General features: G+C 45.1%; 1 protein-coding gene across 1 annotated transcript in view; it reads right to left on the reverse strand.

The window, feature by feature from the left end:
* The window catches only part of LOC149473373 (17-beta-hydroxysteroid dehydrogenase type 6-like), a 49,161-nt gene extending 33,314 nt beyond the window's left edge, over window positions 1-15,847 (reverse strand). The window contains exons 1-2 of the mRNA XM_089680919.1: window positions 15,796-15,847; window positions 2,447-2,791 (exon numbers count right to left, since the gene is read on the reverse strand). Of these exons, the coding sequence (XP_089537045.1) occupies window positions 2,447-2,759 (313 nt within the window). The 5' untranslated portion in view covers window positions 2,760-2,791; window positions 15,796-15,847. The remainder of the gene's footprint in view (window positions 1-2,446; window positions 2,792-15,795) is intronic.
* Between the last annotated feature and the right edge of the window lie 10,203 nt (window positions 15,848-26,050).

Below are 26,050 nucleotides of genomic sequence, written 5' to 3' on the forward strand. Positions count from 1 at the left end.
TCAGCCTGTGTGTGACACAGCCAGAGTAAATTTAGGTCAGGGCTGAGGGCTCTGCATATTAATTCTCTAATACCTTCTCCTACTCTAGAAACTTGAGAAGGTTGTAGAAGGCAGTGATGTGAGGAGGGGCTGATCTGCACACTTAGGAGATTCTGGCCAATCCCCAAGCAGGAGACTTGGCATGGGGCCAGGGCAGCCCTTGTGACTTAGCCTGCTCAACAGCAGGAGAGTTCAGGTGAAAGGTTGGGATGCAGGTGCCTGGGAGGGGGCTCAGTGGGAAGGGGCCTGTCTCCAAGCTGAATATGACAGGAGAATTTCTCGACCTCAGTAGTCCCCTGAGAGAGGACCACCTGTGTATTGGGAAAGGAGCCAGCCCAGCAGAAGGCCTGAAGGCAGCCACCAACCCAATAAGCTCGCAGGGGAGGAAGAATGAGTAGTCCTACATCCTCTGGGCCAGATAAGGGGAGAGGGCATTTGGCTGGGAAGCCTGACTAGCCCCCATTTGGGATGGTTGATTTAAAGAGACAGATTCTGGGTCCCCTTTCCCAGGGATTCCTTCAGGCAGCTGGATAAGCAGAGCATTCATCTGGGGTCTGAAGTGGTATGCCAGGAGGGCTTGAGAGCTCGCCAGGAAAACTCTTTGCTGTATAGAGACTTGTGCACAGTTGCTAAGAAGTTGTCCTCAGCTGCAGTTCCCTTGGGCATTCCATACACCACTTGACCCCATCCAAGTTCAAATACCCCTTAATAAAACATAAAAAACAAGCTCAAGGACTGTTCACTGCCTCCTGTGTGCAAACTTGTGAGATGGGGAAACAGCTCTCATTGTTTGAACACTGTTTGTGTGGAAGTAAATTCATGTTTTGACTGGCATTCTGCGGTTTAGCCACAAGATGTCACTGTTGTTCTAACGCAGGCTCAGACTGCATAGATATTTGTATATTCATGAAGAGGTGGGGTTTTGCACTCAGAGTTGGAGTTTAGTGAACAGGAAGAGGAGACTGCAGCCATGTTTTGGACGATGCTGAATGAAAGGGCCGTGTGAGCTGAGAATCCGATGACATCCAGGTGTGAATGCGTCCCTCAGTAACCAGAGCTGCAGCTGAGTGAAGCTGATGAGATTGCTGCCAGGAAGCTGATGAGATTGCTGCCAGGAATGCTGATGAGATTGCTGCCAGGAAGCTGATGAGATTGCTGCAAGGAATGCTGATGAGATTGCTGCCAGGAAGGCTGATGAGAGCAGAGGAACTAAGCAACATATATGGCGAGACCGCATGCTTGCTGGAGAGACATTTGCTCTGTTCAGAGTCACTAGCGGATGCAAAGCAGACCCGGGTTGGTAAGATCGTGCATGCACCTCATTTCAGTGTTGGCGCCTTGAGACTGAGTCCAATCCTATAGTTAGTTAGTTAGGGTCTCTGTTTGTGTCAGGCCACAAGTGTTGTTACTGAAAATTGGAAGGACTCCACAACTTAAAGTCACATTTCACATTGGAGAGCTGATAAAACCCTACAAACTCAAGCCAGACTGGTGCTTTGCTCAGAAGGAATACTCAGGCATGTGCTACAGGACCAGTTATGGGAGAGGGAATACTGTAGATTTGTGTAAGATTGTAAGCTGTTGTGCTGCACCGCAGGCTAGCCCATACCATACACCCATACACTGTATCCTGCTCTTTTAGGGTAATAACAGGTAAGGTGTGGCAGCTTAGTTGTGCCCGCCAGTAGGTAAATTACTTCACTTTCTACCTTCATCCATCAGAAGGCGCCGTGGTGTGCAGCACAAGGGTCTCAGCCTTTGGGCTGGGTGTATGTAAATTTATTGTATGTTCCCAGCATTTGTGGTTGTGTTTATTTGCCACATCTAAGTACAATTCTGTTGTGGCAAAAGCTGGTGTTGGAGTTGTTTTCCTCGTTCGTGACTTCACTGTATCCTGGGGAGCCCACCCCGGTACACGGCTTACAAACTTGAAAATAATTTGTGTTGCCTGGCTGTGCAGGACTATAGGGGAAGGGGGGGCTGAAATCTTTAGCGACTTCCAAGGGGGTAGTGCTTTACTAGGGATCTGCTGCCCTCAACTGTTAGCTGCTAATATTACAGTCTTATGCGTAATTATATATTAGCACTTCCTCATCTCCTGAGAGGCTGGGTTAACATTTGTTTTGATTATATAACATATTCACTCACTATATTTTCTTGGTTTTCTTGTGCATAATTGAGATATGTAGCCCCAGTTGACCTCAGTATCAAAACAAGTTTATCTTAGTTACTTGTAGCTAAAAGACAGTCTAGAAAAGATGGTGGCCAAGTTTCTCCTACCCAAGACTGCTTCTGTTATCACTCTCAATACCTTTAACAAACTCCATTTTTAGTATAAGCCATATCCCTTGCTTACAGACAATTGTTATGCAGAAATTTACATAAGGGACAAACCAAGTGGTCTTACCTCTGTCTCCAACAATTTGAGATACCCACTGCCCAGCAGAATTTACACTCTGGCTGTTTGACACATCCAATATTACTGTCTGCAGTCTGCTAGATGACTCTTTCTTTAGGTTCTCAGACCCAGTTTCTGTCATACAGGAAGCCAGAACCCATATTCCAAGTCTGTCCAGCTGCTTGGCCAGCAGGTTCCCGAATCCTGAGTCACATCCAGTGATAAATACATATTTGTCTGTTAGATTCTCCAAGATTTGTCTTTCTCTGTACCATCTGTACAGGAGAAGCAGTCCCAACACCACCAGTAAGGAGAACCACATGTTTAAGGCAGTAATATCCACTGCAACACAACCTGTTGAGAGAATTACGTTCATGGTATGACATTTAGAAATTATGAATACCGTATGTTACAAAATTAAGTAGTTGTTAAGTTACAGGGTCACCAATGGAACATATTATTGCATTGCCACTAAGCTTTAAAAAGGGCATCTAGACATAATTTTTTTAAACAATCAGTGGCCGAATTCAGGAGATTTCCCCACAATTCATGTACAGATGACAACATTGTCATCAGAACAGGAAGTGAGAGATATTGTTCCAATGCAGACTTAAAGAAATTAAAAACTGTAATTTAAAGGGTAATTCCTCTTCTGTGGGAAAAATACAATTTTATATACATACATACATATATATATATCTATATATCTATATATATATATATATCTATATCTAATTACCTTTCCTGTTCAACCTGCAGCACTGTATTTTTCTGCAAAATGCAATGAAATATGGCAACCTGGAGGCATTCTGTGCACAGATGGTGTACAAAACGCCCCCCCGGAAATGTCATTTCCTGCTTATGTGATTGGCTGACTGATTTTCCCAGATGTCTGCACTAAGATACAAGTCACATTTTGAGCATCCCCTGCAACATAAATGTAATTTTTGGTGAGATACTCCCAAAGAGAAATCACATCTAAAAGGATTCATACCCTGCTACTTTTCTCATTAGAACCCTGCCAATGCAGCAGCTGATTGTATTTGTCCATGTTCAAAGTGAATGTGAACAGGAGTGACTTTATCAATCAGCTATTTCTTCAGAATAACAAAATAGGAAGCTGCAACAAAGTTTGCTAAAATCCCTGCAAAGTACATACTGTAGATCACCAAGAGGGAATGCTTTTTCTCAACGAGAGTGGACTTACTCTTTAACTCCCTGCTACCCAGCCTATAGTAAAAAAAGACGGCCCAGCAGGTGGACTTCGTATGATGTCCTCCCAGTCATGTCGCTGTGTTGCAGCCTCATCTGTCATCCGCTGTGTCCATGGATGACAGATTGTGCTGCACCTCTGTTCTCTGCCTTTGCAGTTTAAAGGGGAGTGGTTCATGTGCTACCACTCCCTAACCGCAAGTGCAAAACAAGGCTTACATAAAATTTGATGAAAGTTTTGTAAGGGCTTGTTCGCACTAGCGACTGGGGGGTAGCAAAACTTCACGATCGAGCTGTGTTTTTACCACCACCCCCAAAATCACTCCCCTGCAGTGGCCAGGAGTGTACACATACCATGGTAGGATTTATACCCCTAGTGCTTTAGGAGGGTGCTACCGCCTGCCACATGTGAGCCTGTCAAGTGAAAGGTGTCACGTTGCAGCACACCAGTGCAGGTTTCAAGGGGTTAAAGCAGACATTGAGGAGGTGACTGTCAAATGCTCACTGAAGAATGATCTGAATGTGGATCACTGTTCCGACAGCAAAGCTAGATAAACATATAATATAAACACATAAACATATAATATAAGCACATAACACGTTCTACTCACCTGCTTTGTGGAATGGTTTTTCACAGAGAAGCCCTGAACCTCCTCTTATGGGGTCCCTCACTGGAAATCTTGGCTCCTTCTTGCCTCTGTGGGCACCCAAAGCAAGACTCTTGCTAATTGGGCAAACAGTGTATGCTGTGTGTGTCTATGGCTCCACAGACACACACACCATGGCTTGGCCCCACCCCCACTTGCTCCTTGTAGCATTTGATTGACAGCAGCAGCAGCCAATGGCTCCTGCTGCTTCCTGAGTCCCTGTGTGAAGAGGAAGAGAGGGGAGAGAAGACTGCAGCTAGGCACAACACTGGATTGAGGACCCAGGTAAGTATTTAGGGAGGTGCGGGAGGACAGAAAGCTGTAAAACATGTTTTTACCTTAATGCAGAGAATGCATTGAGGGCAGCACAGTGGCTAAATGGTCAGCACTTCTACCTGGCAGTACTGAGGTCATTGGTTTGAATCCGAACCATGGCACCACCTGCCTGGAGTTTGCATGTTCTCCCTGTGCCTGCGTGGGTTTCCTCCGGGTACGCCGGTTTTGTCCCACACCCCAAAGACATACTGGTAGGTGAATTGGCTTCTGTCTAAATTGGCCTTCGTTTGTGTATGTATGAATTAGAGTTGCCGCCTCATCCTTTTAAACACATATTAATTACTCAGGTTCTGAGGCTAATTTAATGCCGATAAGGCACTAAGTGAATTTAATTGCCAACTTAATCAGCCACAGAACCTGTGTAATTAATATGTGTTCAGTTTTAAAGGGATGAGGTGGCAACCCTAGTATGAATGTGAGTTAGGGACCTTAGATTGTATGCCCCTTGAGGGTTAGGGACTGATGTGAATATACAATATATATGTAAAGCGCTGTGTAAATGGATGGCGCTATATAAGTACCTGTAATAAAAAAATAAAGAAAATGATTTGGCTTAGAACAGTGGTTCTCAACCTGTGGGTCGCGACCCCTTTGGGGGTCGAACGACCCTTTCACAGGGGTCCCCTAAGACCATCAGAAAACACATATTTCCGATGTGAAAAGAGCAGCTACTGTGTAGAAAGCAGCTGCTGTGTTGAAAGCAGCTACTCTGTTAAAAGCAGCTACTGTGTTGAAAGCAGCAGTATTGGAGGTAAAACGACACTCATGAATTATAATTACTGGGTAAATAATTTTATGGTTGGGGGTCACCACAACATGAGGAACTGTATTAAAGGGTCACGGCATTAGGAAGGTTGAGAACCACTGGCTTAGAACCACTTTAACAAAGATATTTTAAATTAAAAGGTAAGATAGATATAATCCACACTGACCTGGTGAACCTGGATCATTTTAACTGAAGGGTAGGAAATATACAAATGTCTGTTTTGGATGTGGGGGCTTATTTCCCAGAAATTGCCCCACAAAGGTAAAGTAGAATTTCTGATCCACAAATACTCACAGTTACCCTAGGTTCACACCTAACCGTTTTCCACAGCATTTTGCAGAAAAACAGTACAGTCCATTTATCATGATTTCCTATGGGACATGTTGACATCTCCACGTTTTCACCCGATGCATTTTTTGGAAAGGGTCAGGGACTTTTTTGAACGCAAAAAGTTGCATTTTTGGTTCTATAGACTTTAATGGAAATGCTGCAGAAAAGCATGTAGTGCATTTTTGCTGCATTTTTGCCGTGTTTTTGATGTGTTTTAAATTTGCCAAGCAACAAGAAAAAAACAAAACAAAATGCAACACAGAAAGGGCTCAAACGCAACCTGCATATTTGTGAACTTAGCCTAATGCAGGCCATACATGGTTTGAATTCCGAATGATTTTTTGTCCGAAAACGTCGTTTGCTCGGTAATCCGATGGTGCCATCAATGATTTTGAAAATCGGCTGACCAAGTAATAAAGTTCACCCCATATAAAAGGTGAAACTTCTGTTCCTTCCAGGTCACGGCTCATGCACATATTCTTTTCGGAAAACCGTTCGTACGATTTGACCATCATTGAGTCAAAAATCAGTCGTTTTTCAAGAATTTTCCAACATGCCCGATCACCGAAAAGGGGAGGAATCACGAAAATCGGCCGGTGCCATTGACCCACTAACAGAGCGAAAGTCGTCCGATTATTCTTAGGTCTGATTTTCGGAAGAAAAATCGGTCGAATTTCAACCCATGTATGGCTGGCCTTAGTCTGGTCCAGAATTTGCCTACAGAGAACTGCTGTGTGAATTAGTCAGAGATTAACCAATAGCCGTCCGGCCAATAGCCGTTTGGCGGCCGGGAAAAGGCTGTAGATTTCTGGGTGGACGCCACATGGTGTCCTCCCGCACATGCGCAGTTTTCGCGCTTGCAGAGCCGCGCAATCTGTCACCGGCCGTGTACCTCGGACACGGCCGATGACAGATCTGAGTACCGGCCCCCGTTGCCGGTACCATGTGACCTGCTGTGACCAATCACAGCAGGTCACATGACAGTTGTATACAATGGATGGCTTCATTCATGCCATCCATTGTATACTAGTGTCTAGCTGAGAATGGTCGCAGCGATCACATGCACATGTCATGTGATTAGCTGTGGCCAAATCACAGCTAAGCACAAAAAAAAAAAAAAACCCGAATGAATCGATGTCATTCAGGTAAATGCTTGCTTATAGCAAAGTAAAGAAAAAAAATACTTATCACTTTCCCAAAGTAGTACAATGTTACTATGGTAACATTGTACTACTTTGGACATAGTGAAATATGAAAAAAAAATCTTTAAAAAAAGAAAAAAAAGTAAAAAAAAAATTAAAAATAATAATAAAAAAAAATATATATATATTTTTTTTTCATACTGTCACCAGTCAGTGTCCCTGATCACCGCCATGCCAGTTATATGATGACGCTGTACTGCACTGGAGACAATATGTAAAAAAAAATAGTGAAAATAATTTTTTTCATTTTTTCATTTTCCGAAAAATTATGACAAAAAAAATACAACTTCAAAAAACTCACCATGCCTCTTATGAAGTACGTCGGACTGTCTACTTTGCAAAAAGGGGTCATTTGGGGGATATCTGTACTGTTCTGACATTCTTGGACCTCAAGAAATTAGATTGGCTGTCAGTACTTCAGGAATAATCAATATTTAGATCTATACCATAGTTTGTGAACTGTATAACTTTTAGATTATTTTTAGAGATGAGCGAATCGAACATGACGAAGTGGAATTCGTTTCGAAGATTAGGAAATATTCGATTCGTGCCGAATCCGAAAATTAGCAAACTTCGGATGCACGAATCGAATTTTCCCAAAAATGGCGGCGACATGTGTGGCGACGGAGCGGGGATCTCTGGGAAGGCGCGCAGACAAGGCGCGCTGACCCATAATGCATTCATTCATGACATGTGATCGCATTAGCCAATCAGCAGCCAGCTAGCCAGCACTGTATAATGGTGGAGCTATAAATCGCGGCCATCTTAGAATTCTCCATTAGCCTCCGGTCATTCAAGAGAGACAGACCTCTGTGTATTAGGGACAGAGTTAGGGCCACAGAGACTTTAGGGCCACAGAATCGTTACTCAGGGACACAGAATTGTTACTCAGGGACACAGAATTGTTACTCAGGGACAGACACAGAATTGTTACTCAGGGACAGACACAGAATTGTTACTCAGGGACACAGAATTGTTACTCAGGGACACAGAATTGTTACTGAGGGACACAGAATCGTTACTCAGGGACACAGAATTGTTACTCAGGGACACAGAATTGTTACTCAGGGACAGACACAGAATTGTTACTCAGGGACACAGAATTGTTACTCAGGGACACAGAATCGTTACTCAGGGACACAGAATTGTTACCCAGGGACACAGAATTGTTACTCAGGGACACAGAATCGTTACTGAGGGACACAGAATCGTTACTCAGGGACACAGAATCGTTACTCAGGGACACAGAATCGTTACTCAGGGACACAGAATTGTTACTGAGGGACACAGAATCGTTACTCAGGGACACAGAATCGTTACTCAGGGACACAGAATCGTTACTGAGGGACACAGAATCGTTACTGAGGGACACAGAATCGTTACTGAGGGACACAGAATTGTTACTCAGGAACACAGAATTGTTACTCAGGGACACAGAATTGTTACTCAGGGACAGACACAGAATTGTTACTCAGGGACACAGAATTGTTACTCAGGGACACAGAATCGTTACTCAGGGACACAGAATTGTTACTCAGGGACAGACACAGAATTGTTACTCAGGGACATAGAATTGTTACTCAGGGACACAGAATCGTTACTGAGGGACACAAAATCGTTACTCAGGGACACAAAATTGTTACTCAGGGACACAGAATCGTTACTCAGGGACACAGAATCGTTACTCAGGGACACAGAATTGTTACTCAGGGACACAGAATTGTTACTCAGGGACAGACACAGAATTGTTACTCAGGGACACAGAATTGTTACTCAGGGACACAGAATTGTTACTCAGGGACGGACACAGAATTGTTACTCAGGGACGGACACAGAATTGTTACTCAGGGACACAGAATTGTTACTCAGGGACACAGAATCGTTACTCAGGGACACAGAATTGTTACTCAGGGACATAGAATTGTTACTCAGGGACACAGAATCGTTACTCAGGGACACAGAATCGTTACTGAGGGACACAGAATTGTTACTCAGGGACACAGAATCGTTACTCAGGGACACAGAATCGTTACTCAGGGACACAGAATCGTTACTGAGGGACACAGAATCGTTACTCAGGGACACAGAATTGTTACTCAGGGACACAGAATTGTTACTGAGGGACACAGAATCGTTACTGAGGGACACAGAATTGTTACTCAGGGACACAGAATTGTTGCTCAGGGACACAGAATTGTTACTCACGGACACAGAATTGTTACTCAGGGACACAGAATTGTTACTCAGGGACAGACACAGAATTGTTACTCAGGGACACAGAATTGTTACTCAGGGACACAGAATTGTTACTGAGGGACACAGAATCGTTACTCAGGGACACAGAATTGTTACTCAGGGACACAGAATTGTTACTCAGGGACAGACACAGAATTGTTACTCAGGGACAGACACAGAATTGTTACTCAGGGACACAGAATTGTTACTGAGGGACACAGAATCGTTACTCAGGGACACAGAATCGTTACTCAGAGACACAGAATCGTTACTCAGGGACACAGAATCGTTACTCAGGGACACAGAATCGTTACTCAGGGACACAGAATCGTTACTGAGGGACACAGAATCGTTACTGAGGGACACAGAATTGTTACTCAGGGACACAGAATTGTTACTCAGGGACACAGAATCGTTACTGAGGGACACAGAATCGTTACTGAGGGACACAGAATCGTTACTCAGGGACACAGAATCGTTACTCAGGGACACAGAATCGTTACTCAGGGACACAGAATCGTTACTCAGGGACACAGAATCGTTACTCGGACACAGAATCGTTGAATTAAAGAGTATGTCAGACAACACGCAGAGGAGTGGCAGAGGAGGCAATGTTTCAGGAGCGAGCAGACGTGGCAGCAGAGGAAGGGGTCGAGGCAGCACTAGTCGCAGCCAGAGGCCAGTGCTCCCGGTGTCATCCAGCGGTCGTGTCTCCACCAACAACCCTGCCGTCATCGATTGGTTGGCTCGGTCGTCTTCCTCTTCCCAGGTCACCTCTGACACCTACAGCCAACGGTCGGTGGGTACGTCAGACACAACCGTTAGTTGGCATGGCCCGGGAGCAAGCCCACTGAAATCACGTGTCCTCTACCTGCCCCTGTCCTTTGGTGTTCCCTCACCAAGCGAAGTATCGCATGCTGTGGGCTCAGCCCCACTGTACAGTGAGGAAGATCTAACAGAGGGTGGTCAGGAACGGGGGGAGACATCCGCCTCTTCAGCAGCCAGGCGAAGAAGTACTGGCGAGGAGAGTGGCTCGGTAGCCGGTCTAGAGACAGGTCTGTCTCCTGACCCAGACGCAGCCGAGGGGGCTAGTAGTGAGGCGGAGACCCTAATTGATGATGATGAGGCTGATCGCACTTGGCAGCCTCGTCGTCATCAGGCTATTGCTTCCGCATCATCAGGAGAAGAGGGTGGCAGCTTGGCAGCGAGCAAAACAGTCGGTGGGTTGCCCAGGAGGCAGCAGGGTCGCAGCAGTGTCAGTGGAGGCAAACGGCCACGGAGTAGAGCACCAGCTCCACTGCAGCCTACCACCATGGCCAGTAGTGGTGCCGGTGTGCACGGAGGAAGTAGCAGTCAGCCAGTGAGGAGTAGCGGGGGCAAAGTTTCCTACTCGGCGGTGTGGCAATTTTTCGTCAAGCCGCCCGAGGAAGTAAACGTAGCCGTATGTCGACTATGTGGCCAGAAAGTCAAGCGTGGCCAGGGGGCCCATGTTGGGACTACAGCGTTGCGTCAGCATATGCAGCGTCGCCATTCGGTGGCCTGGGAAAACCGTGATAAAGATACGGCGGTTCTGCCTGCCCCAGCCCCCGCTCCATCACACGCTCCGTTACTTGCTCCGTCACCCAACGTCAATCGCCCTCTATCAGCCAGTCAAGGCTCCAACACCTCTGCTGAGGGGAGTTGTCGCTCGTTGGCATCTTCCGCTCGTTCAGATGCTCCTTCTCCTGCTACTCCTCTTCACGGATTCCGTCAGCAGTCTTTCTTGGAATCCGTTTCCAAGAGACAACAGTTTGCGAGCACGCACCCGACGGTGCAGAAGCTGAAGGTCCTCCTGTCCAAGTTGCTGGTGCTGCAGTCCCTCCCTTTCCAAGTGGTGGACTCAGCACCTTTCCGAGAAATGATGGCTTGTGCCGAGCCGCGGTGGAGAGTGCCAAGCCGGCATTTCTTCGCCAAAAAGGCAGTGCCAGCCCTGCATTCACATGTAGAAGAGATGGTGGGCCAGTCTTTGAGCATGTCGGTCTCTGCCAAAGTGCACGGCAGCGCCGACGTGTGGAGCTGTAACTACGGTCAGGGACAGTACATGTCATTTACGGCCCACTGGGTGAACGTGGTGCCGGCACAGCCGCACCAGCAACTTGGACAGGTCACGCCGCTTTTGCCTCCACGTTTGCACGTCCTTGGTCCAGCAAAGATGTCCGCCTCTACCACCTCTTCTTCCGCCGTGTCCTCAGCCGCCACCCCCGTGCCAAGTCCCATTACCCGACCGGCATATCACATGTGCAGGGCGCAACGGTGTCACGCTGTGCTGCACCTGGTATGCCTTGGCGAACGTAGTCACACAGGGGAGGAACTTCTGAGTGTAATGAACAGAGAAATCGACAGATGGCGGTCTCCGCGCAAACTGAAAATCGGAACCATGTTGACCGACAACGGAAAGAACATGGTGTCTGCTCTGCGTCAAGGAAGGTTCTGCCATGCGCCATGCATGGCTCACGTGTTCAATCTGGTTGTCAAGCGGTTCCTAAAATCCACCATCCCACTGCAAGACATCCTTAAAATGTCACGTAAACTTTGCATGCATTTCAGCCATTCCTACACCGCAAAGCACACCCTCCTTGAGCTGCAGCGGCAGAACGGAATTCCACAGCATCGCCTGATCTGCGACGTTGCAACAAGGTGGAATTCAACCCTACATATGTTAGACCGCCTTTACGAACAGCGAAAGGCCATCACCGATTTCCTGATGTTACAAGCGGATAAAGGTACTCCCCTGTGTAACTTAGATGTCAGCCATTGGCAGCTCATGCGTGACACCTGCCGCTTGCTCAGGCCCTTTGAGGAGGCCACGCTATTCGTGAGTCGGCAGGACTATGGGATGAACGACGTCATTCCTCTGTTGCACGTCCTGGAACAAATGCTGTTAACAATGGCTGGTCAGGGTGCGGTAGACGTGGCGCACAGATCTCAACGCCACATGACCCCTGTGGGGGCAGGACAGGAAAAAGAGGAGGAGGTAGAGGAGGACATTGGTGCTCAGGAATTATTGAGTGAAATGGGTGGTTTTTCCACTCAGCGGACAGGAGTGGAGGAGCAGGAGCATCTGGTAGAGGAGGAGGAGGAGACAGAGGACCCAGACGCACCGTGGCAGTATGCTGTGGAGATGGAGGCAGGGAGTCCCTCGCATTCCTTGGCACAAATGGCCCATAGCATGCTCGGTTGCTTGCGTAGCGACAGCCGAATAATAACCATCAGACAGAGGGATGACTTTTGGCTGTCCACCTTGTTGGACCCTCGCTACCGTTCAAAAATGGTGGCCTTTTTCACACCTGCTGAGAGGGAGGCCAAAATAACGTACTATAAAAACCACCTATGTAGTCAGTTGGTCTCTGCCTTTCTGCGCCAACGTCCATCCTCAGACACTGTGGGCCCTGTGCGCTCGCGTTCCGCTGCCATGGCAGCAGGGGAGGGGTGGGGTGGTAGGAGCAGTGGCAGCTCCACCAGCAGCGGCTGCCTCAGTCTGCAGTCGATGATGAGTAGCTTTCTTCACCAGCGCAGTGAGGAAACTACTAACCAGCCGCAGCAGCAGCAGCACCAGGTGGACCCGGAGCAGGACCTCAAACAACAGGCTTGGGCCTACTTGGACAGCACCCTGCCAACCGAGGTAGACAATCCCCTTGACTACTGGGCAACGAAACTTGACCTTTGGCCCCAACTAGCTGAATTTGCCCTTGAAAGGCTGTCATGCCCGGCCAGTAGCGTGGCATCGGAGCGCGTGTTTAGTGCGGCAGGAGGTATTGTAACTCCGTGGAGGACACGACTGTCCACCCAAAGTGTGGAGAGACTCACGTTTGTGAAAATGAATCAGGCGTGGATTAGTCTGGATTTCAAACCACCAGTTCCTGACACAACTGACTAAATCCGCCATGAATCATGCCCCAAACATGTTATTATTTTTAACATAGGCCTCTGTATGGCCTTCAATTTAAGCTGCTTACGCTTCGCCACTCTGCCATGGGCCCCTGTACCGCCTCCTCTTGCTGCTGCCAGGTCCAGAGTGTGTCATGGGTCCCTGTACGGCCTCCCATTGCTGCTGTCTCCATCGCCACACTCTGCCATGTGCCACTTTCAGGTCTCCTCACACTGCTGGTGTGTTCCATTTTGTCATAGGGTGCTGGCAGATTACGGGCCTCCCATTGCTGCTGCCAGGCCCGTAATCTGCCATGGGCCCCCGTACCGACTCCTCATGCTGCTGCCAGGTCCAGAGTGTGTCATGGGTCTCTGTACGGCCTCCCATTGCTACTGCCAGGCCCGTAATCTGCCATGGGCCCCCGTACCAACTCCTCATGCTGCTGCCAGGCCCGTAATCAGTCATGGGCCCCTGTACCGCCTCCTCATGCTGCTGCCAGGTCCAGAGTGTGTCATGGGTCCCTGTACGGCCTCCCATTGCTGCTGTCTCTATCGCCACACTCTGCCATGTGCCACTTTCAGGTCTCCTCACACTGCTGGTGGGTTCCATTTTGTCATAGGGTGCTGTATGGCCTCCCATTGCTGCTGCCAGGCCCGTAATCTGCCATGGGCCCCCATACCGACTCCTCATGCTGCTGCCAGGTCCAGAGTGTGTCATGGGTCCCTGTACGGCCTCGCATTGCTGCTGTCTCCATCGCCACACTCTGCCATGTGCCACTTTCAGGTCTCCTCACACTGCTGGTGGGTTCCATTTTGTCATAGGGTGCTGTATGGCCTCCCATTGCTGCTGCCAGGCCCGTAATCTGCCATGGGCCCTGTACCGACTCCTCATGCTGCTGCCAGGCCCGTAATCTGTCATGGGCCCCTGTACCACCTCCTCATGCTGCTGCCAGGTCCAGAGTGTGTCATGGGTCCCTGTACGGCCTCCCATTGCTGCTGTCTCCATCGCCACACTCTGCCATGTGCCACTTTCAGGTCTCCTCACACTGCTGGTGGGTTCCATTTTTTCATAGGGTGCTGTATGGCCTCCCATTGCTGCTGCCTCCACCGCCACACTGTGGCTCCACACTCTGGTTTTGGCCCCGTGACTGCCCAAATGAGTGAAGTGTGCGGTGATTCTAAGATCGACGGCACTCATCTGCATGTCATACTGACTGACAGTATTATTTCTCTTCCCCAGCAGACTCCAAGGGCATTTAAATTAAAGGTACAGTGTTCTGCACTAATATAAAGGCTCTCTGAAGCCTAGAAACACCCTTTATATAAGTTAAATTCGCAGCGAATATATTCGACTCGAATCGAATTTATTCCGCGAATTCGCCGAATCAGCCGAATCAAATTTTTGAATAATTCGCTCATCTCTAGTTATTTTCACCAAAGACATGTAGCAGAATACATCTCGGCCTAAATTTATGAAGAACAATTATATATTTGCAAACTTTTATAACAGAAACAAAGAAAAACGTGTCTTTTTTTCAAAATTTTCGGTCTTTTTTTGTTAATTTAGAAAAAAATAAAAACCCTGGCGGTGATTAAATACCACCAAAAGAAAGCTCTAGTTGTGTGAAGAAAATGATAAAATTTTAGTTTGGGTACAATGTTGTATGACCGCGCAATTGTTATTCAAAGTGTGAGAGCGCTTAAACCTGAAAAATGGCCTGGGCAGGAAGGGGTAAAAGTGCCCGGTATGGAAATGGTTAAGTCACCTGTGCAAAATTCTAAACAACCTAAAAACATGAGAAGTCTGAGGACTGGTGTAGAGGTACTGAAATTAAATGTCAATTAAAATGTTCAGCATAATAATTTTTCAGAAAAAAAAAAATCACATTTCTGGTAATTTACAGCATACGGTTTAAATTATGGTACAGTATGATAATGTACTTTGAAGGCTCATTCCCACTATGTGCAGTGACTGGCACTTTCCGCACTGGACAAATGGCAGTCATCACAAGGGTACACAGAAAACAATTGTTTTTCTATGTACCCAGCACAACAACGCTGGTGTGACATGTGGTGGGGTATGGTGTAGTGCAGAAAAACTGCTGCATTTATTCGCATCTCAGGGGATGGCACTGCGCTACTGTGCAGAGACACATGTGACCCTTCATAAAGAAATTAAAAAACAGGAAGAAAGTAAACCTTGCAATGTGCTGAAACACTCATCACACCACCCCTACCATACCTCACACGGACAGCTTCCCACACAATAAAATGCTGCTTGCTGCTGTGCAGGCTAGAGTAAGCCCCAAGGGCTTGTTTACACTTGCGCTTGTGGTTGGTAAAGACCCGCGGATGAGACATGTTTTTAACCTCCTCCCAACTGCTCCATCTGAAGTTTTAAAGGGGTGCACAATGCTTTGCAAAATGGATCCTCTAATGCGCTGAATGGGGTTGCACTGCCCACTACTTACAACCACTCAGCACATTTTTTAAGTGTTAAAACAGGAGGTAAGGAGGCAATATAACTCCCCCTCGCAGCCTGTCAAATGCCCTCTGAAGAGTGCTTCACTGTGGTTCGCTCTTCAGAGTGCCACAAGTATAAACAAACCCCAAAGCATACTTTACTTTTTTAAGTTCCACACCTAAATACTTGAAAATATGCCGTAGTTGTCATCTGCGCTTTTCCTACCTACTTAAATAAAAGCATGAGATGATATTACTTACCCGGCTGTTGATGTTTTACAGTAACACAATGAATGTGGTAAAGAAGTTTACAGTGGACTTTGACTTGTGATATGAGTAAGAGGGTTTGGTTTCCATAAACACGCTGAATGTAGTAGGAGGATCTGTGTTGACACACATCAGCTTATTTGGCAGCATTAAAGGTCATAATGATGTGTGTATTTTAGTAAGCAATAGCAACCCATTCAGTATCTTTTTTGTTGCTACACTTGACGAAGCCTGCAAGTGAAATCCCTAAGATTTATAGGACCACTTGGACCAGAATTGCACATTGATCCGCTTTATATTTATCAGTGTATGTGTATTTCAACATTATCAAAATATCCTTTGCTTCCCTTCATTTCACTGACTGTCCCAGAGGCACAGCAGGATGTTAGAGGAATCTCCAAAAGTGAGAGGGTTTCCCCTCTTAGGGCTCATTTACATTTGTGGTTGGAGGGCAGTAAAAACATGAGGTTGAGCACAGGGGCGGACTGACCATTTGGAAACTCGGGCACTGCCTGAGGGCCCGGGGTCAGTAGGGGGCCCCATGAGATGCCGCTGGTACCTTTTTCATAGGCTTTTTTGAGTTTGGGCAAGGGCACAGGGGCCCCATGATTCCCTATTGCCCGGGGGCCCCGTGAGTTGTCAGTACGCCCCTGGTTGAGCATTGTTTTTACTGCTCTGCTTAAAAGCTGCAAAGGTATCCAGGCAGCCACTGTAAAAATGATGCCCCATCACATTTGGTGGCCAGTACTGCCTGTCAAATGCAACCTATTCAAGTGAATGGGACCACACTGTAACCTGTATTCTTGTGAAATGGTGGTGCAGCATTTACAGGGCTAAAATAAGCAGCAAGGAGGTAACGTATTCACTTCAGATTGCTTAGGAGCTGCAGTAAGTGTAAATTTAAACTGGTCATAGATAGATAAAAGTTTGGATGGTTCATCAGGGACTGGTGGGATTTTGATCTATCTATGCCCTTTCTAGTTCCAGAGAAGTCAATCTAATGGTCAACTTCTCTTGAACTGGCTTTTTGGAAAATTTTCCTTTGCCTCAGTGTATTCTGACATGAATACTTTGTTTTCTGTTTTTATAAGTGGTCACATGACCTCTGTTCTCAGCTGTATGGAGACTGCCAGGGGGGCGTGTCAGCAGTAGGCAGAGAAACAGCAGTACGCTGATCTTCCGAATAGAAAGCAGTGTGGTTTGTCAGCAGAAGTCTGACCATCGGAGGACAAGCAGACTGTGCTCCTAGCACAGTGGCTGATTCCACAAGAACTAAAGCTGGCCATAGACGGTTAATTTTTCTTCGTTCACCTAGCAGACTGAGGCCTAGACAGCAGGCGCTCCTCAAATGCCTATGCAAATGACACTAGGGACAGCACACAGTGCTTTTCACATTATCAAAACATGCAGTGTCGCTTCAAAATTGAAGCCTCATGTGGAATCTGGAGGAGTTTGAAGCCTTTCAACACCTCCCATTCAAGTCTATGGTGATGCTCTGCAAATGAGCTGGCATAACATTAATGATAACATTACAGTTTATTATAGGAATTTGTGGTGAGGTTTTAATGCTTGTAAAATGTGTATAAAACGTGTCAAAACTACGCATAGGGCACTAGGGGAGCATTTTTGACACTTGTAAAATGCTACTCTAACGCTTAAACTAAAGCTCATTAATGATTGTCTAATACCCATACTAAAGCCCATTGCCTATACTAATGTTATAGGAGCGTTTGTTAAGAGTTAAAAATTTAGTCAAGTGTGAACAAGCCCTGAATGAAAAAAATGTACCAATTTCTCCATCCACACAAATAATATGGATGGAGGAATCCCCCCAGCCAATACAATATATCCTGACATCAGGACCAGGTACTTCCAAAGGGTTAAAAGTTTTACCTTTGCTGTGTTCCTGCTCTGGGGTTATCCTGGTCAACTGTGTTAACAGACCAAATGTTAATGTATCTTTTTGCAACATTTGTCCTTGGTTGACCTGCTAGGATGGTGCTTCTGAGAAGGAAGGGTTAAGGCTGCTGGTTGGGTTTTCCTGCTCTTTCTCAGAAGGTCACCGCCCCTGCAGGTCGCACCTCAAAAGGGACTCACCCAGGTACCTCAGGAGGTTGGTTTGGGGAAAGACTGCCAAGCTGTAGCTTTTAGATTGCCAGATCATGGACTATAAGGGATTACTTGCTGCCTTTTGTCAGTTTACTGCCTAATTGGACTCTTACCTTGAAAGGATTGCTTTTATGAACTTGCTACCTTCCACCTGAGAGCTTTGTACAGGTGGAAGGTGTCTTTGTGAATTGTTTGTGTGTTACCTATAACTACCTCATTAAAAGATCTTTATTGTTCATCTAAACTGCATGCTCTGAAGTCTCCAAATAGGTGCATGCACGGCAAATTAAAGAAAAGGGCTTACATCAGAGGGACTGCACAGGCTAGAGGAGATACAGTACAGAATCTAAAAAGCAGAATGCTGTCTGGAGTAAACTAGATTTCTGTTGCTGATGACTACCATATTTGTTTCACTTGCTAAAGCAAGCAACCAGCCAGGAGATGGGTGACATGAAAATGGTGACAGTTACTCTGGTAGTAAGAAGGGGTGTCGTGCTTGGCCCTTTCACTAGCAGTCGGCTCCCCTCATTCTAGGACCCAAACCTTGACACAGAATGCCTAGGTACCTAGCATGGGAAACACGGCAGAAAGATGTAGAGGGCTCCAGGGAAGGAGAGCAAGAATGAAGTGGTGTAAAGAATGTTTCCTGTATCCAGTAACAACAGATGGACCAGTCACTGGGAGTGAGGTGAGGGAATTGCTGAGCTGGTGGACACTGGTACATGCTCCATGGTACTGGCTCAGAAATGTTGCACACCTGGGGAAGTGATGTTCTCTAACAGCAGTTGTGTCCAAAGTGCTTAAGGGTAACAATGTGAGGAATATCACCACGGATTGTAAAGGGCTGCTCACTTCTAAGTCTGGAACATCATCTTAATGTTGACTTTCACATGACAGCGGCTCCCTGCCTAGCTTAGGCATTAGTGAATGTAGTTCTACAGTGTGTCTAACCCGGTACTGATTGAAATTTTGTCCCAGTCCTTGCTGAAGCAGCTGAATTTCGATCTATGACCAGCTTAAATCTAATTCTTTCAGCTTTGTTAACCTTTACTTTTACGTTAAGGCCCATGTAGACTTGAGTTGCAGTGTGACGTATAGTGCAACACAGCACCATAGTGAGGTGCATTACAAGATTTTGTATTTTTGGGACGTTTTGGGGCATTGATAGTCTAATTGTTTCATAGGGCTGCTTTAACATAACGCACCACGAAAATGTAAATGGGACCTTAGGCCTGTGTTTCTTTGTGAACTGGGATTTTGTAATATACTGTATGCTTCTATATTTGACTTGTTATCTTCTTTTATTTCTCGTTGAATTACTGTGAGCTAGTAACATCTACCCACATCTATAGATTTTAGTTCAAGCATTCTTAGCATTCTCTTCCTATGATATTCACTGATCCCAGCACAAATCTGTTTTTTTTTTTCATATGCTATAAGTGCTAGTAAACCACGGCTTTAAAAAAAGAAGAAAAAAATCCCCTGCAATGCAATTGCATAATGTGCTAGTATGCACCACTTACTAGCACATTATGAAATACTTACCTTAGAACGAAGCCCTCCAGTGGTGCGCTGTCACCTTGGACAGGGCTTCCATCTTTACCCTGACAGCCTTCTGGGCTGCGGCAGCTTGAATGGCTGAGCCTCCGTTATGTCACTCCGGCACATACGGGGCATGGCACAGTGCTCTGGAGGAATGGCATGGGTATGCTGTTCCTTCAGAGTGCATGCGCCAGCTGCCAAAAAGAGTGAATATCTCCTAAATGGTGGATGTTTAGGAGATATTCATTTTTCCTACAGGTAAGCTTTATTAAAAGTTTACTTGTAGGTAATAATCACGAAGCGGACTTTACTACCACTTAAACATGCAGTCAGGGTTGGATTTCCATCAGTGGAGCCACAACCTCAGATGCCCAAAGTAGTCACAGGGTCAATTATTTTACACACAATATTTTCTTGTTTTACTGGTCCTTACCCAGATTAGAATATTCTGACTATGTGAATAAGCTAATATGTGCTGACTGTATAATGGCAAATGGGTTATTAAATCTGAATTCCGGGTATGCCTATTTTTGCTTTGTTCAAGCAGTCAGCGATGAAGATGACCAGAATAAAAAGGTTGTCACATTTTATTCAGCATGTGGTCAAGGCACTCTAAAGGAGTTGTTTCCACTTAACCTGTGAAGGGATTCTGGCAACTAGTCTCAGAGCCTTCTCAGGCTAACCAACCCTCCTCAGACTGTTCCAAGGAAGAATCAGGTGAGCATGACTGTATGGATCCTGCTTTGTTCAAGCTGTCAGGGATTAAGATGATGTTGAACACAGTAGTCACTATTCATTAAGCATGTGGCCAACACACTGTAAATGAGTCCAGTTTTCCTTCCAAAACCAGTAACTGGTCTCAAGAGCTTTATCAGGCCAGCCACACATCTTCAGACTCTTTCAAAGAAGATGATGATGACCTTCATCCTGTTTTTAATCCCTCCTTTGTAAGACTGGTGAGATGGTTTAAGTTAGAAGGAAATCAGTGGAAGTATTTTAAGTGCCTCCAAAGAACAATTTGTAATTCCCCAATGTTGACTAGACTAAAGCTCATTCTAGAAGAGTAGAGCAAAAAGCTTGTTTTCATAGTAGATATCAAAGTTCACCCTTGTGAAGGGGAAAATGTCCAGCATTTGGAGTCACTTCTTTGGGTCGGTGTGTCCCTTATGAGATTGATCAGATACATTACTTTACCATTAGAAGAGGTTGTGTCCTTCAATGAAGTACTCATTCAGTGCATTGCTCATAGAAGATGAAGCTTAAATTGACAGCAAGGTTCTGTGATTGTGAATAATTTTGCTTCCTGCCTCAAGATAAATGTCTGAGTCAGAGGAGACTGCAGTGCAAGAGTTAGTCTCCGCTGGAAAGCCAACACATCATCCACCAGTCAGCAAAGAGCTCCATGCAAGGATACTTACTGGTATTTTGAGGATTGTATCACCCATACATGTCTTAAGGCGCTTGGTTGCTCCTCTTTCAAAATGGGTACAGCCTTGCTCTTGGATGTTTGTGCCCTCAGGACTCAAGCACTTAAGGCCATGTTTGAAAGATCATCAATCCTTCTCATCTCAGATTGTGGTTCAAGAATTTCTTGCTCTGGCGACAGGAGATGATAATTTCAATCCCAGCAGATGAGATCTTCAGACAGGTGTTCAGCTGGTCGGCGAATAAATAACAAGCTCATTTGACCCCTACACAGTCCTGTAATTAGAAGCCCAACTAATCATGGTTCAAAGCATGCCTTTCTCAGCTGCTGAAGAACATACTGCTGGTAAGGTGCTGAATTGTCCTGGCATTCCTCTCTCACCTGTCAGTGCCTGCATGGCTGATGATTATCGGGACCATGGTCTCTCCTGTTCTTGTGTTGAGTGGCGCTTAGTGCAGAAGGTACCCTTTCCAGAGGGGTTTTTCTTCAACAGTGGATATGTCACTATTCATATCTAACAGATACCTAGTACAAAATCTTCTCAGTTACCAGACAGTGGCACAAGGTCCAGTTCTCCATCTGCTCTGGAGAATCTCATGTCAGCGGCCTGGATTTTGAGAGGTGAAGGTTTGCGGATTTAGGTTGCTCTTTAAGAATGGTAGTTACCTTCATAAGAGCGTGGACGTGCAGCATGAACAAAATCTACAACATAGTCTGGATAAAATTGAAGGAATATGCTACAGTATGTCAGAAGTTTACTCCAGGGTAGCCTGAATTTGTCATGTCCTTGGTTTTTTTCAGTAAGGTCTGGACATGGGCCTGAGCGCAAGCACACTCAAAGGGCACGTCTTTGCCATCTCAGCCCATATGAGCCTCTGATTCTTCAATTATTTAAGGCCGTAGTAAAGCTAAGAGTTGTCTCTATGGGAATTGTAGAAAAGACAGCTTTCCTGGTAGCAGTAGCCTCAGCCAGGATGGTTTCTGAGTTGGCGGCTGTAGGGTATAAAGAACACTATATGTCCTTCCTGGTGGACAGAATTATTCTGCTCCTGCTGCCGGATTCTATTCCAAGAGTGGCCTCAAGATTCCATTTACTGTAAGTCAAGAAATCGTGTTGCCTACTTTTCGTCTGGAAGATGGACAAGAAGTTAGTCTTTTGGATGTCAGGAGATGCTGATATTTTGTATCAATGCTGCCCTGACTTTCAGTTCATCGGATTGCCTGTTTGTGATTCCCAGAGGTTCACGCAAAGGGGCCAGAGTTTTGAGCGGAGTGATTGCTTCTTGGATTATGAAAGTGATCTCCCTCTCGTATAAGGATAAGGGGTTGGCCCTTTCGGAAGGCATAACGGTGCACTCCACAAGAAGCATCTCAACTTCCTGGGGAGCCGCATGTAGGGCCTTAATGGAGTCAATATGCAAGATGGTAACATGGTCATCTATATACACCTTTATTTCTCATTATCGCATAGATCCGTAATTTTTGACAACTGTTAATTTTGGCAAAATGGTTATCTTGTTAGCTAGAGGCAATAATTATCCCTATTTTGTTTCTGCATTATCCCATCCTGGTTAGCTTGTTAATTCCCAGTGGTAGGATGCCATGGAGCTGTCAGGAAAAGGGAAAATTAAATATCAAATACTTACTGCAATTTTCCTTTCCTGATGTGCTCCTTGTCAGCACAGACTCCCAGCTGGGTGCAGAAATCTTGTTATAAAATGCCGGCCTGAGGGAGGGAGTCAAATTTATGAGTTAGGTCCTGAAGGTGGGGGTATGGGCAGGGAATAACCAGTGGTAAGCTGACACTGAACTAGCCAGGAAAGAAAATTGTGGTAAGTATTTGATATGCAAATGTCTGTTTTTCCTGGGCAGCTTGGTCTGTTAAATGAAGATTAAAAACAGATCTAATGGCAGGTTCAACAGTTAATAAAAAAATATATCACAAGGGGGATATATCACTGCAGTTATTTTGCTAGTACAGGACTGCATATACATTGTATGTCATTTTTATTTTTGCCTATATTTCCATCCTAAATTTAACAAGTATGCCAGACATTTTATAGCTGAGCCAGCATCAGTGAAGGTGAGATAAAATAGTAAATGCCAAAAGCATTTACTTGAACTAGTAGTTTATCTCATATACAGTAAGTGCTTCCTGGAAACTGCATCTATATACACAATTTTATAGTTATACCACTGTTATAATCTATTGTATTGAAATAAAGCACTAAGGAGCAGATTTATTAAAAATAGTGTACACAGAATCTGTTGCAGCTGTGCATGGTAGCCCATCAGCTTCTAAATTCAGCTATGCGATCACATGATAACAATGTTAGCAAAGCTGTTTTACATCAGTCTGATTCATAACAGCCCGGCTTCTCTTCGTGGTAAGTTGTAATTGGACTACAGCTCTCACTTGGTACATGGGGTCAATCACAGCACCCTAGACCATGTGATGAGCTCTAGCCAGTCACAGATCACTATTATTTTGAATATGTAACAAAAAAATCACCCTTCCAGAGTAGTACAATGCTACTATGGTAACATTGTACTACTCTGATAAAAGTATTAAAAAAAAATAATAGAAAATGTTAAAAATAAAGTAAAAAAATACTGTATTGAAAATGTTACTTTTACTTTTTTTTTTCTTAATTACTTGCCGGCCACCTGCCTGCAATGTGCGGATGAGCTATGGCTCTGGGCAAAGTGATGTACTCTTATGTCGCTTTCTAGTTTGGGGTGTGAATGTGCCTCTGCCCCTCACTACCCCGTCAGTCCAGGGAGAGAAGAAAGAACACTGCACTCTGAGTATAAGCACTACATTTTACACACATTAGATTAGCACATTTAACCCTTTGATTGTCCTTATTAACCTTTTAACACCCTGTCACCCAGACAGTGCCATTAGTACAGTTTTTTTCACTGATCACTGTATTACTGCCACTAGTGACATCAGATAGTGTCAGGGTTTGTAAGCTCACCTCACAGCCAGGGTCAGCTAGAATTAGATTGCCTGCACACTATCACACTCATGCTATAGGTTGCTGATTACTGCCATTGCTAGTATAGTGTTTGTATGGATCTGTCAGGGCAGGAGCTGAGGAATGGACAGGCAGGCCTAATAACAATCTAACGCACTGGCTGACGACAACCACCACCCACAGTCCCTCAGGGCGCGGAGTCTAAGTCCCAGGCTGCCCTTCACCAGGGCCCCTGATGGTGGGGATGGACTTGACGCAGCCAGGAACCAGGTCTCGGCCCCCGAGACACCTCAGTTGCGGTAATGGCCGCCGCCAATGGCATGTAGCTGGTGGAAAAGACAATAGAGTAGTCAGGCAGGCCGGGTCGACAACAACGGGACAAAACGGTACAGGACAGCAGACAAGAATCACAGGTCACAAGCCGGGTTCAGCAACAGAGGGTCAGATCAAAGGAGAACACAAAGAATAGTCGAGTCACAAGCCGATTCAGATTCCAGGAGAGTCACGAGAGTCAGAACAGAGTTATAGCGACACAAGACACAAGTGCAAAGAGCATGTGCAGACCACAGGCTTATATGTCATCAGCCACACCCCTCTGGGGGATGGACCTCAGAGACCTGAAGGCATAAAGGATTCCCACCATGCTCAGCAGAAATCCAAGATGGATGCCAGCACATGGAGTAACATAACCTCTGGGAAAAGGTAGGACCTTGACAGGATCAATATATTGATCAGAAACAGAACTATACTTGCGCCTCATTTGTATAGTTTCCCCAAAAACGCAGTGTTAGCAAGATTGTCCCTTTTGACTGCCAGCACTAGTGTTTAGTCCCTCCGCTGTTTTTCACGGAAGTTTTATATCAATTGATTGTGGGCCAAAGCAAGTTATACACACAACAATACATCGCCACCCACCCAAATTCAGCTCTTGCAAGACAATTTGCATGGAAACCTATTACAGTTTCTGAATTTAAAACTTTGTGCAAAACCATTACACAGAACAGGTAAGTATAACATGTTTATTATTAAAAAAAAGAAAAACTGAGCCTTTAGTATTGCTATAACAGGCATGACTCATCTGCTGTCAGTGGGAATCCCCATTGTCAACAGAATGTAAACAAAAGAAGGGCTGGCTAAAAGAGAAAAAACAGAGTGGGAGTCAAGCCACACATGCGAGATATCGTCGTGAACGTCCGAGTGAGAGCAATAATTCTAGCACCAGAGCCCCTGTGTAACTCTAAACTAGTAACCTGTAAAGCCTTTTAAAATGCTGCCTATGGATAATTTACAGTGTGACATGTTTGGTATCTATTTGCTCAGCGTAACATCATCTTTTATATTTTACCAAAAAATATGTATTTCTTTTTTAAAAATGTGAAAAACTGCTGCACAAATACTGCGAGACATAAAACATTTCATCACCCACTGTTTTATGCTCTAGGACCTCTGCTTAACCACTTCAAGTCTGGACACTTTCACCCCCTTCTTGTCCAGGGCAATTTTCAGCTTTCAGTGCTATCACACTTTGAATGACACCTGCATGGTCATGCAACACTGTACCCATATGAATTTTTTAGCATTTTTTTGAGACTTTATTTTGGTGGTATTTATTCACCACTGGGATTTTTATTTTTTTGCTATATAAATGAAAAAGTCTAAACATTTTGAAAAAAAAAGTATTTTTCTTATAAAAGTTTGCAAATAAATAATCTTTCTTCATAAATCTTGGCCAAAATGTATTCAGCTATCTTTTTAGTACAAAAAAAAAAAATAACCCAAATTAGTTTATAATCAAAAATTATAATCTTTTTAAATTTTTTTTACATTTTTATTTTTTCATATTATTATTTAAGTTTTTTTAACAAAAATTAAGATTTTTTTTACATGTATGACAGGAATGCCAGAATCGGCCCGGTAAGCAAGTGGTTAAAGCTGCAGAGGAACTGATGTATCCAAATTCTCAATGGACATAGTAACGAATCTGAACAAATCCAAAAAAGTTATAACGAAACTTTCAGATTCATTCAGATCTATTGAGAAAAACTGGTTGTTAAGAAGTGGGTGGCCGCTGCATCTTTAAAGTGGTTCTAAAAGGCTCAAGGTTTTTTACCTTCATGCATTCTATGAAGAAGAATCTATGTTAATGCATTCGAAACGTGTTGGATCCCAGGATGAATATATCTGCAGTCAA

Source organism: Staurois parvus, unplaced genomic scaffold, assembly GCF_062004578.1.
Source record: "Staurois parvus isolate SC_StPar_1 unplaced genomic scaffold, SC_StPar_1.0 ptg000017l, whole genome shotgun sequence".
NCBI lineage: Eukaryota > Metazoa > Chordata > Amphibia > Anura > Ranidae > Staurois > Staurois parvus.